The sequence below is a fragment of the Gadus chalcogrammus genome, chromosome 17 (genome assembly GCF_026213295.1).
Source record: "Gadus chalcogrammus isolate NIFS_2021 chromosome 17, NIFS_Gcha_1.0, whole genome shotgun sequence".
Lineage (NCBI taxonomy): Eukaryota > Metazoa > Chordata > Actinopteri > Gadiformes > Gadidae > Gadus > Gadus chalcogrammus.
Genome location: NC_079428.1, coordinates 11470184 through 11488781, shown reverse-complemented (window position 1 = coordinate 11488781; position 18598 = coordinate 11470184). Strand labels below are relative to the sequence as shown.

The window sequence follows — 18598 nt, the reverse complement described above, 5'->3', positions numbered from 1 at the left end:
TGTGTTGGTCCGGGAACAAGCCTGCGTCAGCAGCAAGTCCGTAAACAAGCATGTGTCCAGGCCCGCATACAGGCCCGGATATAGCAAATAATAATAATAGATTCAATTTATATAGCGCTTTTCTCACGCTCAAAGCGCTTTACATAGGGGCACAAAAATAGATAGACAAGAAAAAAGTTTGAGTTGATGGGGCTAGGGTTAGGGAGTGATATAGGGGTAGGCAGAGGAGAAGAGATGAGTCTTGAGGTGGGACTGGAAGGTGGTGAGGGACTCAGTCACGAAGATGTTGGGGGAGGGAGTTCCAGAGCCTGGGAGCTGCCCTGGAGAAGGCTCTGTCACCAAGGCTGTGGAGTTTTGATGTGTGGGTGGAGATGGCAGATCCTCTGAGTTTTTTACTGGTCTGCTTACATCTTTCACTTTCCACTTCCAAGATATACCAATTGTTTATAATTACAGACCTACTGAGGATGGTTACTCATTTCCTCTTTCTCTTTCCAGAAATTTCTACAGAAGTGTTCACCGTAAATACGAGGAAATTTCAAAGATGAGGAGGGAGCTAATTTGTTTAGCTGATATAGTTGTGATCAACCCTAGTTCAAAACTATGTTTTATGTCGTAAAATGTTGATGATGTATCTGTAGAATTATTTCTATTTTGTTTTCCACACATTTATGTTTGAATAATATAGTAAGTACAAAGTGAAAAATATGTAAAGAAGATAAGGGATCTGGTGTGATAACGATCATTTATAGCTCTCTAAACCTATTGATGTGATAAAGGCAGGTTAGGTCTAACCTGCTCTGCACGCTCTACACTCTACACCAGGCCTATTCAACTAGCGGCCCGTGGGCCAAATGCGGCCCCTCCTAATTTTTTTCTGGCCCGCAAGAGCATGCAAAAATTAAATAAAATAAAGGAAAAACATAGTTGCATGCAAATCAGGTTTCTGTTTGTAACCGGTGATACTAGCCAGTATCAGTACTCCACAATCAGGAACTGGCATCACTTATTCTGACAATGTTTGGCTCGACCGATACGTGTGAGTCTAGCTTTTCTCATATGAATGACATTAAAACAAGGGCACTTTGCTCCATGACCTATGATAAGCTGCATGAGTGTCTCAGGTTGAGCCAAAATAGGCAAACAAGGTAGTGCAATCTTTCTCACAGAATCGCCGGCTCAAAATGTGTCATATGTGCAGTAGTTCTGTTTTGTGATGATTCAAACAACATTGTTGAATTCTAAATACGTGTCCAAAATATGTGAGAACAAAATCTTTTATAATGATACGATTAAAAGTGAAGAAGGAAGGAATGCGTCTGACAAGTTTATTCCATGTAGTAGTACTATATTAAGTTAACACTACTTTGAGTACGATTTATTTGTAGCATTTCATTCACGTAGTTTTACTCTGAGTGGCCCATGAACCCCCAGTGGTTTTCCTTTTCGGCCCACTTGTTAAGGAGGTTGAATAGCCCTGCTCTACACACTTACATTTGTAAGGCAAATAATAAACAAATGATGCGTGAGGCCATCGACCTCCCATCGTTCCATCGGGCCTGACGCATCTGCTGAGGAGGAGACAAAAGTTATGTCTGGGAGGGCATTTGCAGAAACTAAACCAAAGGCGTTTACTGTGGCCTATAAAGGGAAGAGTCCCTGTGTACCTGTAGTGCACTGCCAATGAAAAGGGAGAGAGACAATGGACACCATGGGAGATCTTCACGGGGATAACCCAAGGGCGAATGAAAGGTAATTGTTCGCTATATTAAGTCATATTGTTACTTATATAGGGCCTAATGCATTTGCACTGCGGTTGTGGCCAAATTAGGCTACATCTTTAATTCTGTAAAGTTTAAACTTCAGAAATGCAAATCATCAGCATTAGGCTACCATTAGAGAATAAACACAATTTATAGACAGGTCTGCTAAATTGAGGTTGTTCTTATAAAAATCCGTGACAATTGGTCGAGGTCTGAATAACTGCAATTGAGATGAAAAGGTAAAGACGACCTGGTGTGCACTCCGCTGTCAAACTGATTCAAAGAGCCAGTTTTATTTGTTAACGTCGTAATGTCTCATATCGTCATCATAGCAAGCTATGGCACTTTTTTGACTGTTACTGGAAGAAGACCCGAATTAAGAAATAAATGGGTAAAAATACGTTTTGCCGTTCTCCCCATACACTATGGTAAAGTGTCTCTATGCTGCGAACCCAGGTGTAACCTATAATAATACTTAGTAAACTTAGTAGGCCATGATACAAGTAGCCTTTACCTAGTATAACAACACGTCCGCCTCCGATTGAGGTTGAGGCTTCCCGGTCACGATAGTATAAAGATACAATGTGGGGCGGATTTCATATAGGTCTACAACATTGCTTATTATGAGGTCGTCACGTCGGCGTTGGTCGTAACCAGGGGCGGCCTTCCCTACAGGCGGGTTAGGCGGCCGCCTAGAGCGCCATCTAGAGGGGGAGCGCAAAATAATGCGCTCCCCCTCTAGATGGCGAGGGGGAGTAAACGCAGTAAAAATAAAAAAATATCCTGGCGCATATTTTTGCGCCCCTTATATATCTCCAACCAATATTTTGACATTAAAAAAAATAAATCTAACATTAGGGTAAAATGAGCCAAAAAATCGAAAACGGAAGGGGAACCTACCTCCTTGGTTTCGTCAGAACATGCTAGTACTATAAGGCGTTTGGTTAGAGTGTTTTCAAGAATCGAGAATCAAGAACGAAATCAAGAAAATGAAGAGGCAAAAGCAATCCGGGGCGCAATTTTTTCCTCCGTGGATTTTATTCTTGAATTAATGTTTGTTCATCGTTGCGATCGTTGTTGTGTTTATGTGAAAGAAATGCAGTTACAGGGCAAAACAGTTTTTCAAGGTTGCAATTCAGTTTTCGTGGGGAATTAACAAACTATTTTTTTTTATTTATTTTTTTATTATTATTATTATTATTATTATTCTTTTTTTTTTTTTGCGGAGGGGGTGGGGGCGCCAGGAGTGAAGCTCGCCTAGAGCGCCAAATGTGCTGGGGCCGCCCCTGGTCGTAACCATGGGGATGCCACACCCCACTCCTTCCTGAAAGTCAAAGCAAAGCGCAATATGAATTTAATATTTCAAAGCTGAAACAATGGGTTCACCGTCATTTCAACTTTGTGCGTGTTAGTAACTAATAAGCTCTATTGTATACATAATAGAGTGGGTAATTGCAGTCGTTCAATTATATTGTATGAAAGGCCTATGCAAATAGGCGTTTTAAGAACCTGGGGCCGGATTCACAAACCATTCTTAAGAAAAAAAAAGTTTTTCAAATTAGATTTATTTTGAAACCTTAAATCACTGACCGTATATTCACTTCACTGTTATTGCACCATTTCTTCCCTTATATTGTTTATTCCTCTTATATTGTTATTGTATATTATTTTTTGCAAATTAGCAGGCCTATATTTTATGGTATTGTTATAGGCCTACTGTTCCTACGTATCCCAGAAGGTGTAACAGGCCGGTTGCACCAACTGGTCTTAACTACGCCCGATCTTAGCAATGTGAATGTTCCATTGTATGCTTATATCACCGCGTTGCTAGGATATCTATGGAGGTAGATTTGTGTTTTTATTATGCAATCAAACAGAATAGGTTTGAGAGCAAATCTTTCCAAACGGCAATCAAAAAATAGATATGAGTGCAAAACTATCGACACTGCAATCAAGAAATATTTTATTGCAAGTAAAATAAAAAAATATTAATGGTGAATCCAAAAGTTTTGTTTCCAAATCCAAAAGTTTTGTTTGCGAATCCAAAAGTTTTGTTTGCGAATCCAAAAGTTTTGTTTGCGAATCCAAAAGTTTTGCTTGCGAATCCAAATTTCTTTGCTTGCGAATCCAAAAGCTTTGCTTGCGAAAGATGTAAGACACGTCTATATTGGCCAGTCTCGATCGGAGTGACAGCTTGGCAACATCCACAGTTACGCCCCGTGCCCACTACATGCGTCCGTCGACTGATCCCCATTGACTTTCAATGGGGACGGACGCGCAATGCATTGTGGATCCGTCCGTTCCGTTGGAGCCGTCGGCTCAGTCATGGCTCAGTCAAAAAGTTGAAAAATCGTCAACTTTTTCGGCAGCGACGGATCCGTCATCCAATCAGATCGCGTATGCAAATTTAAGCACTGTGACGCGACTCGGGCTCTGACGATACTGGAAAGCGGGAAAGCGGGTCATCTTGCATCGCAACAAGCAGGAAGTAGCGGGAAGAACCCGGCGAAGCGATTTGATTGGCTGACGGATGCCTCTGCAAAGACTACTCCCCCATCAGTCAGCCACGCCTTCCCACATCAGTCAACGGACGGAGGTAGTGGGCATGTAGGGTTATGCCCGGTGCCCACTACCTCCGTCAGTTGACTGATCTCCATTGACTTTGAGATCAGCGGCGAACCGATTTGATTGGCTGTATCGTCAGAGCCCGAGTCGCGTCACAGTGCTTACATTTGCATACGCGATCTGATTGGATGACGGATCCGTCATTTTTGAACATTTTTCAACTTTTTGACTGAGCCGAAGGCTCCAACGGAACGGACGGATCCACAATGCATTGCGCGTCCGTCCCCATTCAAAGTCAATGGGGATCAGTCAACGGACGGAGGTAGTGGGCACGGGGCGTTAGTAACAAGAGAGGGAGTTTTGAAGTCCACGATGAGACAGAGCGGGACTCGGGAGTTGAGAGGACAGAAAATCAATGCGGAGGTATGTCTTCCGTCATAGTAATGGCAAGAATGTTGTGTTTGAACTGGTGCATGTAGATTGCTTTTGTTTAACGATCTGTGGATGTTGTAATGGGTTAAAAAATACACATTATTTTGTCAGCCTGTAGCTGCTAGCTTAGCTCAATTACCTAGTCATAGGTACGTTACATGCCCAGGCTGACTATTAGCCTGTATGACGTTGTGCATGTAGCTACTAGTTAACAGGACTATTTGTGTTCAACGATCTCTCGTTACTAACTGTGGATGTTGCCAAGCTGTCACTCCGATCGAGACTGGCCAATAGAGACGTGTCTTACATCTTTTGGCGTAGGTCCCGCCCACGAGTTTCAGCTCAACAGCAAGCAAAGCTTTTGGGTTCGCAAGAAAATCTTTCGGATTCGCAAGCAAAACTTTTGGATTCGCAAACAAAACTTTTAGATTTGCAAACAAAACTTTTGGATTTGCAAACAAATCTTTTGGATTCCCATTCATATTTTTTTTATTACATTTATTTTACTTGCAATAAAACTTTTTTTGATTGCAGTGTCGATAGTTTTGCTCTCAAATCTATTTTTTGATTGCAGTGTGGAAAGTTTTTCTCTCAAACCTATTCTGTTTGATTGCATAATAAAGACACAAATCTACCTCCATAGATATCTCGTGCCGACAGCTATTTACTATTTTACTTGACATGCTGTTGGACACCGAAATAAATAATTCATTAATTTATTCATTGTCATCCATCAATTGTGTTAATGCATAACAATAAAACACTGCAAACGAATGTAGGCCTAATTAGAATGTATATTTGTGTTGTCTGGTTTACAACGAGCAGGCATTTAGACGGGAATTGTTCTTTTTGACAGAAGTAATGCATTGAACATCATCAAATTACAAGGAGCTAATTGAGTAGTTTTGAGACTGTAGGAGAGATCTGTTTGATGTGTCAGCCTATTTAAAACATATAAACATAATTAAAACAATATTCACAACTAGGGTGACCAGATCACAATTCACCAGATGTGGGACAAAGAACACGTTTGGGTGGGACAATGTGGGATACCAATGCATCGAGGTAATCTAAAATAACTTTTAAAAAATATAAACATTTATACTCTGCCCCTTTTCTTTATAACATTACTATGCTTTGCCATCTGGTTGAATCAGTATGGGAGAGCCGGGTCGATTGAAACACTTTTCAGTTAAATGTCTTTTTCAAAGATGACGTTACAACATGTGATCAACAACTCACATGTGTGTTCGCTTAGTTAGAAGTGTAATTTCATACATATGTTGGATGATCGAGCTGTTTTTTAACTTTGAACGCAAGTTGACATCTGTTTCAAACGCCCCGCCTAGTCGGGACGTTTGAAACACACATGCGGGACGAATGAAACAGCATATTTTAAAAAGAAACTATTGACCTCACTATTGTTTTTATGCAACATATCGGACAACATACTAGTGTACTCGTCATTGCTGAAATTTCACATAATTCCGCATAATATAAATAGGTTAAAATATATTTTTGGCCCGTGCGTAATTGTGCGTAATTGTCAAAATGCACATTTCGATTAAAACTCACCTTTCTTCTTTAGGACGACTACATTTGCATCAAATATACTTATTTCCCTCTCATTAGTCATGTTTAGGGATACACAGTTGAACATCCTTATATTTATTTTAAACAAAAACGACCACGTCAACCGGATAACATGACTCGTGCTGCGTTTGAATCAAGTGTTTCAATCGTCCCGCCCGCGTCTACTGACACTTTTTTACCTCTAAACTTCAAATCTCTGACATTGCACACTTTACCACAGAGTTAAGTACTAATTCATCTGTATAGTCATATTATTATGGCATGAAACAAAAAAACACAACTATTTATTACAAAAAAACTACCGCAGGAAGGATTTTACTTTGCGCTCTCGAAAACAGGTTCGGGGGATAACATTTGAACGAAATTTGAAGTGAAAGTTTGACGTGGTTTTCTATGGAGCCAGTTTCCTGCCATAATTCAAACCTGAAAAAAAAAGTTTCAAAGGCTTGTAAGTCTGGGTTTGAAAACTCAACACCTTGTAAAAAAGGTTTTGCAACACTGAAAAAAGAAAGAAAATTCTAACAAAAATTCAAACATCTGTAAAAATGATTTTGTGTTCTATTTTATCTTCTTCATCATTTTCACCAACACATTTTCAAAGTTCAAACAATTTCACCAGCGCATTTGCAGAGTTTCAAATCTGGCACTGTTCTGACAGTGTATTTCATTGTTTCCCCGTTTTGAAACCTTGTAAATGGGATTCTGATCCCATTCAATACATGTGTTCATGCATTGAGAAATACGTTTTGAAAGGTTGAATATTTAGTTTTAAAAACTTGTATAGGTGTACGTTTACGCCATTGCCAAGTATTTTTTTGAGAACTGACTTTTCAGCACTGACTTTTCAGAGATTTGACCACACAGGCGCAAGCTTTGAGTCACGTGAATATTGGCATTGTTCTGTCGCACACTAGTTTTGAAACTCCTGACAGTCAAATCTGAAGAAAAAAAAAACGTTCCTGTGGGCGGGACCATTTAGCTCATAACCTATTGGTTGCTCTCGGCTGACGTACATTCTAATCACATGTGCTGTTCACCGGGCTGTGCGTGATTGACAGTGCTCTGCCGATGAAAAGAATGTGATTGGAATGTACGTCAGTACATTCCAAGGGGTCAGACAACTATCATGCCGTCGCAGTCCACCGCCCAGACCCTCCATCCGCCAACACCCGCATGGGGATAAGGGAGGGACGAAGGATGTACACGTGCCGTTCACCGGGCTGTGTGTGATTGACAGTAGTGTTGGCTCGTTCGTCCGACTGACTCAACTGAGAACCGTGCAATGGCGTGCATTCCATGATGCGATTCACCGTTACCGGAAACAAGGCTGAATCGCTAACGACTCCTCCACGTTCAATCGAGTTTCCGGTGAATCGATTCGCCGGAAACTCGACTGAACTGGGAGGAGTCGTTCACGAATCGTATGTTCGTTCAGCCTGGTTTCCGGTAGCGGTAAATCGTATCATGGAATGGACCCCATTGCACGGTTCTCAGCTGAGTCAATCAGACTCAGTGGAGTTAGGGCAACCGGAAACTCGACTGAACGATTCTCGAACGACTCCTCGTGGCGAACTGAATCACGCGAACTGGGTCACGGAAACAAATCATTGAATCCACCACTAATTGACAGTGCTCTGCCGATGACAAGAATGTGATTGGAATGTACGTCAGCCGAGAGCAACCAATAGGTTTAAAGCTAAATGGTCCCGCCCACAGGAACGTTTTTTTTTTCTTCAGACTTGACTGTCAGGAGTTTCAAAACATATGCGCGACAGAACACTGCCAATATTCACGAGACTCAAAGCTTGCGCCTGTGTGGTCAAATCTCTGAAAAGTCAATGCTGAAAAGTCAGTTCTGAAAAAATACGTTGCAATGGCGTAAACGTACACCTTTACAAGTTTTTAAAACTAAATATACAACCTTTCAAAACTTATTTCTCAATGTATGAACACCTGTTTGCAGAATCCCATTTACAAGGTTTCAAAACCGGGAACAATGAAATACACTGTCAGAACAGTGCCAGATTTGAAACTCTGCAAATGCGCTGGAGAAATTGTTTGAACTTTGAAAATGTGTTGGTGAAAATGATGAAGAAGATAAAATAGAACACAAAATCATGTTTAAAGATGTTCGAATTTTTGTTTGATATTTTTCAGGTTATAATCTCTTTTTTCAGTGTTGCAAAACCTTTTTTACAAGGTGTTGAGTTTTCAAACCAAGACTTACAAGCCTTTGAAACTTTTTTTTTCAGGTTTGAATTATGGCAGGAAACTGGTTCCATAGTTTTCGAGTCAATCGCTGTGTTTCAATCGTCCCGTGTTTCAATCGACCCGGCTCGCCCTATCACATAACAGCCTGCAAATACAAACTTAGCAAAAATATCTTATTTAAATTGAACTTTCCCAAGTTCTCTCACGTGAGAAAACATAGTAGGCAAGGCATGGATCTTTCATGCTATTTCACAGCGCCTCAAGTTAACACAACTGACAATCAAACAGAACAGACAGTCAAGGCTACCATTGTTATTTCAAGCATTGTACTTTCATGTGCCTTTTCTCCAACAACAGGGAGCAAACAACCTAACCCCAGCACAACTCAGCTCTAGTCGACCAATATACTGAACCACATAGGCCTATTCGAGTAGAACATGCACTGGATTAGGTTGCATGGAGTACATAGGCTGATTATCTGAACAAAATAAAACTCACACAGCTCAGAGTCACATAGATTAATTACACAAAAGAAATGCATTTGATAATTATCTGCTTTTACTGGACAATTTCAACTAAAGGCACAGCTGTGTATACAATTAGGCAATATGCACTACATCAAATAATAACGTTTTTTGTGAGTCCCGCATTCTTTGTGTCGTTTAACCTCGTATACACCTCCGTGTGAAATGGAAAAATGACTCAAGCAAACTTCACACAAAACGTTACCAGACTCGCCTTGCACTGGTTTCACCCAGGGATAGATAGTTTCCCATTCGCCCTTAACCGGCGTCTGCGTCTTAGTTTGATTGACATGATCGAACAGCGCGACCCGCACCCTGATGACAGCCCTCACTGCTATCTCCGCACACAGCTATTTGATAAATGCCAGATCATAAAAGACGCATTTCAAAAATAAATAAATAATCGAGTCTGACTGTCAATAACAATGCGGGACAACGTCTCAATTTGCGGGACGTGTAAAAAGTAATGGTAAAGCGTGACTGTCCCGCACAAAGCGAGACATCAGTGGTCACCCTATTCACAACTGATTAATAAATTGAGAACGGACAAATCAGCCAGCGATATCTTCAATTGCTCTGGCTGGACGCACGCCTTCCTCGGGGACTGCCGGTGGCTTATGGTGTCTGGGGAGAGGGATTCTCTTGGAGATGCAGATGTTGTGCAGAACGGTGCACGCAGCTATTTATGTGCAGTGAAACCCTCCGGATAACCCGACAGGCGGCCGATCTGTGAACACTGATCATATCGCCGGCTGTGCTTTGAAATAACCCGTTTGCATAGAAGCGAAGCGCAATGAGCAGTTACAAGGATGGTGGTAGTGCTGCATCGGATTGGATGCAGTTGCTATAGAAACAGCCTGGAATTTCAACTCTACGCCTGCCCCTGAACAGGCGTAGGATTTACGCCTGGTCAGAGTGAAAAGAACGCTCAGCCCATTTGGTGCAACCGGCGTAACGGTTAGGTCGGACTTAGAACGCCAAGTTACGACCAGGCGTAGTTAAGACCAGGCTAACGCCAAGTTGGTGCAATCCAGCCCAGTAAGTTTAGTAAAACACTAGGCCTATAACGTCTGTACGTTGGTGTTGGTCGTAACCATGGGGATAACACGCCCCCCTCTGTCTTGGAACTCAAACCAACAAAGAACATTTTGAATTTATTTCAATGTTCGAATTGCAGCTGAAACAATGGGTTCACTGTCACTTTATCTTTGTGCTAGTTATAGGTAACCGTTGAATAAGCTCTATTTTAGGTTATACATAGTAGGTAGGGTGGGTCATTGATGTCGTGCGTAATATCATATATATAACTATATATATATAAATATAACACTCCACCTGATTACTTTGGTACACCAGTTATTTTTAACCAATTTCAGCCCATTTCTCTCTCTGAACTGCAGGAATTAGTATTGCACATGAAACCCACTGCATTCCCCCATGATGCCATTCCCTCCTCTATCATTAAGGATGTTTTTGATGCAGTTGGCCCTTCAATTCAAATAATTCTTAACTCATGCCTTACATTTGGCACTGTCCCCTCATGTTTTAAACATGCGGTTGTCCAACCCCTGTTAAAGAAACACAACCTTGATGCTAAATGCCTGAAAAATTACCGTCCCATCTCTAAGCTTCCGTTTATCTCCAAAGTCCTAGAAAAAGCTGTTCTCTCTCAGTTGACTCCCTTTCTGACCACCCACAACATACTTGAACCTCTTCAATCAGGTTTTAGATCCCTTCACAGCACCGAAACAGCCCTGCTCAAAGTAACCAATGATCTCCTCCTCACTCTCGACTCTGGTGATAATGCCATCTTAATACTACTTGACCTCAGTGCTGCTTTTGATACTGTCGATCACAACATCCTCCTCACTCGCCTGGACCAGCAGGTGGGCATTAGGGAGACTGCACTACTCTGGTTCAGCTCTTACCTTAAACATAGGACTTTCTCTGTCTCTATTGGTCAGTTCTCATCGTCATCCGCCCCTGTCTCATATGGGGTCCCCCAGGGGTCCATACTGGGTCCCATGCTTTTCAGCCTGTATATGCTCCCACTGGGTGACATTATTAGAAAGCATAAGATCTCTTTTCACCTCTATGCCGATGATTCGCAGCTGTACTTGCCCTTAAAATCTAGGGACTCCATCCAATCTCTCCTGGTCTGTCTTGAAGACATCAGAAACTGGATGGCTAACAACTTCCTCCAGCTAAATGGTGACAAGACTGAAGTCATCATTTTTGGTCCCTCCAAGGCAAGACACACTGCACTGTCAAACTTAGGTCACCTCACGCCTCTTGTCAAACCCCATGCCAGAAACCTTGGTGTCATCCTCGACTCTGAACTTTGTCTTGACAAACAGATCAGCACTGTAGTCAAAAATAGTTTTTACCAGCTCAGAGTGATCTCCCGCCTCAAATCCTTCCTATCCCACAACGACCTTGAGATAGTTATCCATGCCTTTATTACTTCACGGCTGGATTATTGCAATTCCCTCTACCTTGGCCTCCCCCAATCCTCACTCAGACGTCTGCAGCTGGTCCAAAATGCAGCTGCGCGTCTTTTAACTGGCACCAGGAGGCACGAGCACATCACACCCATTCTGGCCTCCTTACACTGGCTCCCAGTTATTTTTAGGATCCAATTTAAAATTGTTTTATTTGTTTATAAGGCACTCAATGGGCTGGCCCCGGCCTATATCACTGAGCTTGTTCAGCCCCACTCTGCCCAAAGGTCCCTCAGATCCTCTAACAAAGGGCTTCTGTTTGTGCCACACTCACGGCTCAAGCAGAGAGGTGATAGAGCCTTTGCCATTGCTGCTCCACGTCTGTGGAACCAGCTCCCCCTGGACATTAGATCCGCCCCCTCCATTTCTGCCTTCAAATCTAGGCTAAAAACCCACCTCTACTCCATGGCCTTCCTTGCCCCTTGACCTTTTAGCCTACCTCCTGTTCATGTCTGTGTGGTATGCCCTGGAAATGAATGTTCCCCCTTTGTATTACTATGACCTCTATATATTGTTGTGTTGTTGTATTTTATTCACTTTTTTATCTTTATTTATTATTATAATTATAATTATTATTATTGTTATTTTTAATTATCATTATTATTTTTATCTTATTGTACAGCACTTTGGTCAGTGTATGCTGTGTGTATATGTGCTCTATAAATAAAACTTACTTACTTACTTACTTACTAATATATTGTGTTGACGTCATGAATGGCCTGTAGGCGTTTTAAGAACCGGTTTTTAAAAAATATTTTTTTTTAAAACATATTTTTTTAATTCATTTTTACATTTTTAATTCAGCCGCATCCCCGATGTCAGCGACACCGTCCTGCAGGATTGCCTCCGGAAGGTGGGATTCCTGCAGGAGTGCCTCATGCAGAAGGGACTCATGCAGGACCTGCACCAGGCCCGGCAGGAGGCCTGGGGCCAAATGGCCGAGGGGTCCGCCGGGAGGCCCCGAGAGGTGGTCTGCGACGTCTGTATTGGGCCCGGGGCCCGCAGGGCCCTGAAGTCGTGCCTGGTGTGTCTGGTGTCGTACTGCCGGGCCCACCTCGAGGGCCACGACAGTAGGAACCGCCTGAGGGGCCACAGGATGGTGCCGCCTGTGGAGAACCTGGACGACAGGGCCTGCCCGGTGCACGGGCGGCCCCTGGAGCTCTACTGCCGCGACAGCGGCCGCTGCATCTGCGTGCTCTGTGTGGAGGAGGGGCTGGAGGTTGTTTCCGTGGAGACGGAGTGGGAGGAGAAAAGGGTGAGGGTTTTGGAAGATCTCACATGTTTGAGTTTTAATGTTGTCATTTTGCAGTCATGAGTCGCTTTTATCTATCGTGACTTTCAGAGATATGCCATTGAGGAGTAGATAGGGGTTAGGACATCTGGCTCTAAGTTGCGGACAGGTGGACTATGGAAATTGGGGATCAAAGCCAGTATCTTTCTGCTTGGAGTCAAACAGCCCAGCCGCTTGACTTACCCGCAATCTAAGATGGTTTGAGAGTGTCTGATCAGTGACTTTCTTCCACCAAATCTGGCAACACAGAGATGGAGCCTATGGCCCACAGATTTGCAGTGTTATGAATGTTATGAGCAGGTCAGTGGCAACGCTAATTGTAACCCTCGGGAACGTTACTGCATATCACCAAACGTGTCGCCCAAAGAGAACGAAACAGAGGGTTAGGGTTTAAATAATACACATTGCAAATTGGTTCGGTACAACATTGACCTTGAAAGCTGTTGATGACCAATATCAGTAATTGAGTGAAAAGTGATGTTAGACTCCGGCTTTATATGGGAGTCAAAATTGAGATGTTCTTCTTTCTCCCTGAAGAGCCAGCTGAACTACCTCGAGGGAGAGTTTCAGGGGAGGATTGCGAGACGGGAAAACAAGCTGAAGGAAATCCGTTCCTCGATCAAGGTTTCCCAGGTGAGGAAAGTTATGTCTTTTTAAAGGAGAGATCTTGGGATGGAATGTACAATTGTTGAGGCAGACTTCAGATAGTGTTGCTACCTTTTAAACGTAAAAAATAAATAATAATACAGAGGCTTCAATTGTTGTCAGTCATGTATAAATCGCTTTCATCCAATTAAAACAGGCAAACAACAAAGTATGACATTTTCTGATCTGAAGTATGTTGTTGTGGTTCTAGAAAGTTGCAAATGCTACTGGCATGATTAATGAACAAAATAAATCATCCAAATAATAATCACGGTCCTTCCTTTGTGTTTCTTTCAGGATCACTTACGCAGCGAGAGTACGGATATAGACGGCTTTCTGTCATCTCTAATTTCCTACGTGGAGAACGCCAAAATACATGCTCTCCTGCCCATGGACGAGAGGAGTCAGGCGGTGGAGAGGCAGGCCGAGGAATTGACGGAGCAGCTCAACAACGAGATAGGGGAACTGAAGAGGAACATCTCGGACCTGAGGCGCATTTCTGACATAGAGGATCATATTGACTTCCTACAGGTGACAGAGGCAATTTTGTATAAATATAGATCATTCGGTGTCAGCCATTTTCTCTGATTAAACCGTTACAGTCAAGTAAATGACTGAATTATTTCACTTGTTTTTTTCTACTCCTTTAGAATTTTCCATCCACCAAGGTCCTAGAAGAGGAGAACAACCTAACAGAGATAGCACTCGATGCATCCACCTCCTTCGGCACCTTCCGAAGTATCATAAAAAACCTGATGGATGAAATTCTCGACAAACTGGAGTTATTGACTCCAATCGGTAAGAAAGTGGTTGGAAGATTAGCCTATAAGAAGATAAATAACTTATTTTAAGTTAATTTAATTCTTCTGATTTCCCTCCATAGAACTGCAGAGGATCGTGAAGTTTGCAGGTAATTTTACCTTTCTGTATTATTCTTCGCCAATTTAGTAAGTTGGGTTTTTTTTTAATTCAAGAATTAAAAGCATGTTAGCATTGATGTCGTTTTGGCTAACTTCCTGTCCATTTTTGCAGTTAACATTCCCCTCCCTCATCACCACGTCATAACTCCTGTCCTCTTTTTTCTTGGCATCGTTCTTATCATCTTTATTTTATTCTGTCTTTTTGCGTGTTGAGTCGCGGATCTCTCTCTCCTACTCGGTGAAGTGGGAACGGGAACTAGATAAAGATAAAGAAACATCACCTAAATTGCCATATAACAGATCTTTCCACTTTACCAACTAATTCCGACTACGAAAAGGACCACAAAGGAAATAATCCTGTGACTTTTTGTGATATCCTTGGCGCAGTTTTAATTGTGTACGTACATTGTTGTTGCAACAATGAGGTTTTGCTTCTAAAATTAATGGCGGAAGAATTAAACCCCCCAAAAATATTTTATTTTGCAGTGGACGTGAAGCTAGACCCCAGCACCGCTCACCCACGCTTAATCATATCTGCTGACGGCAAGGAGGTACAAGATGGCGGTGGGCTTCAAGTAGTACCCATGGGTGCTCAAAGGTTCGACTTGTACTCATCCGTCCTCGGCCGGAACCGACTGACATCCAGCAAGGCCTACTGGCAGGTTGAGGTCGGCGACAAGTTGGGTTGGGATCTAGGCGTAACGACGTCGACCTCTCAACGGAAAGGCGAGCTTGTGTTCAAGCCCGACGCCAACTACTGGGTGATAGCGCATTACGATGGTGACGGCTACGTGGCAATGACGGCCCCGCCCAAAAAGCTGGCCCTCATAGCCAAGCCCAAGACGGTAGGCGTCTTCCTGGATTACGAGGAGGGCCTTGTGTCCTTCTACGACCTGACGTCCTCCTCGCACATATTCTCGTTCACGGCGTGCGTATTCAGTGGCGAGCTCCGCCCCTATTTCAGTCCCCATAATGAGTTGGAGGAAAGCCGGCCTCTGGTCATCACTGCGGCCAGCTCTGGAATGATTACCATGGTAGTGTATACCAAATATCCTGTGTAAACATAGAAAATACACATGGGGGGGTTTCAAACTGTGTCTCCACCCATTGGTAGCAGTGGGGGATTATTATGGTGGCGGGACGTTCATTTTCAATGCAAATATTCATATTCAATGCAAAATATATAAAGATGAGTTTCATTATTATGTTTGAAGACTGAAACCTGGAACAGTTTGACGATGAAAAATCCTGGAACAGTGTAACGATGAAAAATATCCATAGAGAAATAACCACCACCTTTGTAATGGTAATGGGAATGCGGTGCTTATTATATTTTTGGGGTTCCGGGTCATAAGCAGTGGTGGGTAAAGGCATTTAATCATATTGGAAATGTTATTCTACATCAACCCTTGTGGTCAAGCAAGGTCTAGGTTCTTAATAGCTTCATAATGACTTAATGTCTTATTGTTGGGATAGGGATTGTAAAACTTTGTTCAATATACATTCCTGATGCACTTATTCACCTAATGACGTTTTCTATGTCTAACGTGCATCAAATGTGACTATACTTCATTCTTTAAGTTTATAGTAAATCTGTTTTTTGGGAATTTCCTTGATAAAATAAATATCATTGATTGTACATCGTTTGTTAAGCTTGTATCACATCAGCCACATTAAAAGAGCTTTATATATTGGCTTTTAAACATATAACACTCGAATCATGCAAGAAACGACATCAGTAGATTTTTAAATATTTTTTTATCTAAGTAAAATGTTGTTCTGAAAACAAACAGCAATGTATTCTGCAATTGTTTCGAGTGGTCTCCTACTTAATTTAAGACCATGTCCAGCTATGTTTAGAAAATATTACTGTACTTTGTATCTTCTCACTCCATCTGGTCGTGAATGATGTGTTGGTTAACCGAATTGGACTAAATTAAGTTATAGAGTTGATGTGGGTTCTTCGACTGAACTTAGCTTGTAATCATAGGCCAGTTGGATTGATGTAGAAAACGAACAAAGGGCATAAACGTGTGGGTACATTTTAACCCGACACTTTAGCGGTAGAAGTTACCGATTTTCCAGTGTCCCTTAAAATATCCAGCTACACGACAAAAACAGTGTGCTATCGAAAGTCACTATTGTTTCTCTTGTTGTGAGGCCACACAAACGAGAGGATTGGCAATTTAGAAATTTGAGATGGTGAACATTTAGACAACAACGTCATCATCATCGTCATCGTCATCATCATCATCATCATCATCATCATCATCATCATCATCATCATCATCATCATCGTCATCATCATCATCATCATCCATATCTGGGTCTATTTTACCGGACAGCACATCCTCAACCCACTGTTCCAGTGCAGCAGCTGTGGGCATGTCGTCCTGGTCGTCCATTTCCATCCACACACTGTCGGCCTGTGAGCGGAGAAACCAACCAATAAAGCTTGAGGAGCACACTTGAGTACAATGCAGAACAGCCCTGATCCTACATTTGGGGACTCGCTCACATCAAACACCTCTATACCTTAGAGCTCAGCCAATGAGTTAATCTTTACCCAAGTCTTATCAAATAGATTCATTTTGGGGGAGGGGGGGTAACATCATGTATGAACTGCATTAGAGAGCTAAATAAAATGGACACGACCTGACTTGCCCCCGTTTAAGCTCTGGGAACAGGTAAGGACGGGAAAAGTGGGAATCTGGCCATCCAATTCCGAACTGGAAATCTGTCATCCCGTCGTGTGTTGGGCCGGGAACAAGCCAGCGTCAGCAGTAAGTCCGTAAACAAGCATGTGTCCAGGCCCGCACACAGGCCCGCACGCAGGCCCGGATATAGCAAATACTACAAATAGTACTATTATTTTCCTTTGTGATTTCTGCAGGGTGCTAAAAAGTTTCTGATAATCAAACAAACTTAGACTTAAAGAAATATCTACTGGTACCCCAACTTCTACTAGTGAACAGATATAAAAGAATCCAAGAACCGAACAATGGAATATGAACCGTAGTTGCTCCATAAGCTGGAGAACAGAGGAGCATATTTTTAATTAGTCACACATAACCGTGCCAACCAATTTCTGCTTAAATTACTAAAATAATATCAAGATGACATAACCTTGGAGACATTAGATGGTTTTACGCGTGAGCACCAGCAGACAGAGGTCAAACTGTTCACGAGCCGCAACAGGTGACCTCATTACCACCTAATTAGTGTGTGCGTGTGTGTCTGTTTGTCTGTGTCATCAAGAATACCTGTTTGCTGTCATAAACCATTTACTCATGAAAAGTTTTTAATCAGGCAACGACCAAATTGTGAGGTGTCAAACAGGTGTAAAGTTTTACCGGCGATAAATGATCTACCCATGTCACCACGATGAGGTGAAGTGTGTGTCCAGAGGGTACGGCAGCCTATGGTATCCAGAAATCTCAGGAGTCCTGGAAATGTCATAGTTTTGACAATAATGGCTTAATGACAACACCAGGACTCCTTAGAATCCGAAACAAGGTCCAAGACTGCTGCGTTGCTCTCCCTTGCCTTCTCGCTCTTTCCCCATCAAAGCCTCTCTCTCTCTCTCTCTCTCTCTGTCTTTGTGTTTCTGTGTCTGATGCATGGAGTACACTACACACATGGTCGCCATGTCTGCATCACTGTATCTCCCTCTCCAACTGCCAGAAGCACTGCAAACATCACTGCGGTCGCCCGATCCTGCAGATTTGCACTTTACAACATCCGCAGAATCCGGCCCTTCCTCACAAGGGAAGCAGCTCAGCTTCTTGTCCAATCACTGGTCATCTCCCGCCTCGACTACTGCAACTCACTCCTGGCTGGACTTCCTGCCTCTGCGATTAAACCTTTGCAGCGCATCTAGAATGCGGTAGCGCGCCTCGTGTTCAACCTAACGAAGTTCTCCCATGTGACCCCCCTCTTCCGGGACCTCCACTGGCTCCCTGTAGTAGCTCGCATCAAATTTAAGACGATTGTACTGGCATACAAGGCAGTCGATGGAACTGCCCCTGCCTACCTCCAAGCATTGCTAAAGCCACACACCCCAACTCGATCCCTCCGCTCAACTACCTCAGCTGGACGTCTGGAACCGCCATTGCTAAGAGCTAGCAAAGGCCGTTCAGCAAAGTCACAACTT

At 42.7% G+C, this 18598-nt stretch overlaps 2 protein-coding genes across 2 annotated transcripts in view; one reads left to right on the top strand and one right to left on the bottom strand.

The window, feature by feature from the left end:
- Window positions 1–1664: 1664 nt before the first annotated feature.
- LOC130369714 (E3 ubiquitin-protein ligase TRIM21-like) lies at window positions 1665–16700 on the top strand. Its single transcript, XM_056575213.1, has 7 exons — window positions 1665–1752; window positions 12394–12844; window positions 13418–13513; window positions 13823–14056; window positions 14176–14323; window positions 14409–14435; window positions 14932–16700. The coding sequence occupies exons 1-7, from the start codon at window positions 1703–1705 to the stop codon at window positions 15504–15506; spliced, it is 1581 nt and encodes a 526-aa protein (XP_056431188.1). The 5' UTR covers window positions 1665–1702; the 3' UTR covers window positions 15507–16700.
- The window catches only part of LOC130369716 (calsequestrin-2-like), a 16149-nt gene continuing 13812 nt past the window's right edge, over window positions 16262–18598 (bottom strand). Inside the window, exon 2 of the mRNA XM_056575214.1 lies at window positions 16262–16871. Within this exon, the coding sequence (XP_056431189.1) occupies window positions 16656–16871 (216 nt within the window). The 3' untranslated portion in view covers window positions 16262–16655. The remainder of the gene's footprint in view (window positions 16872–18598) is intronic.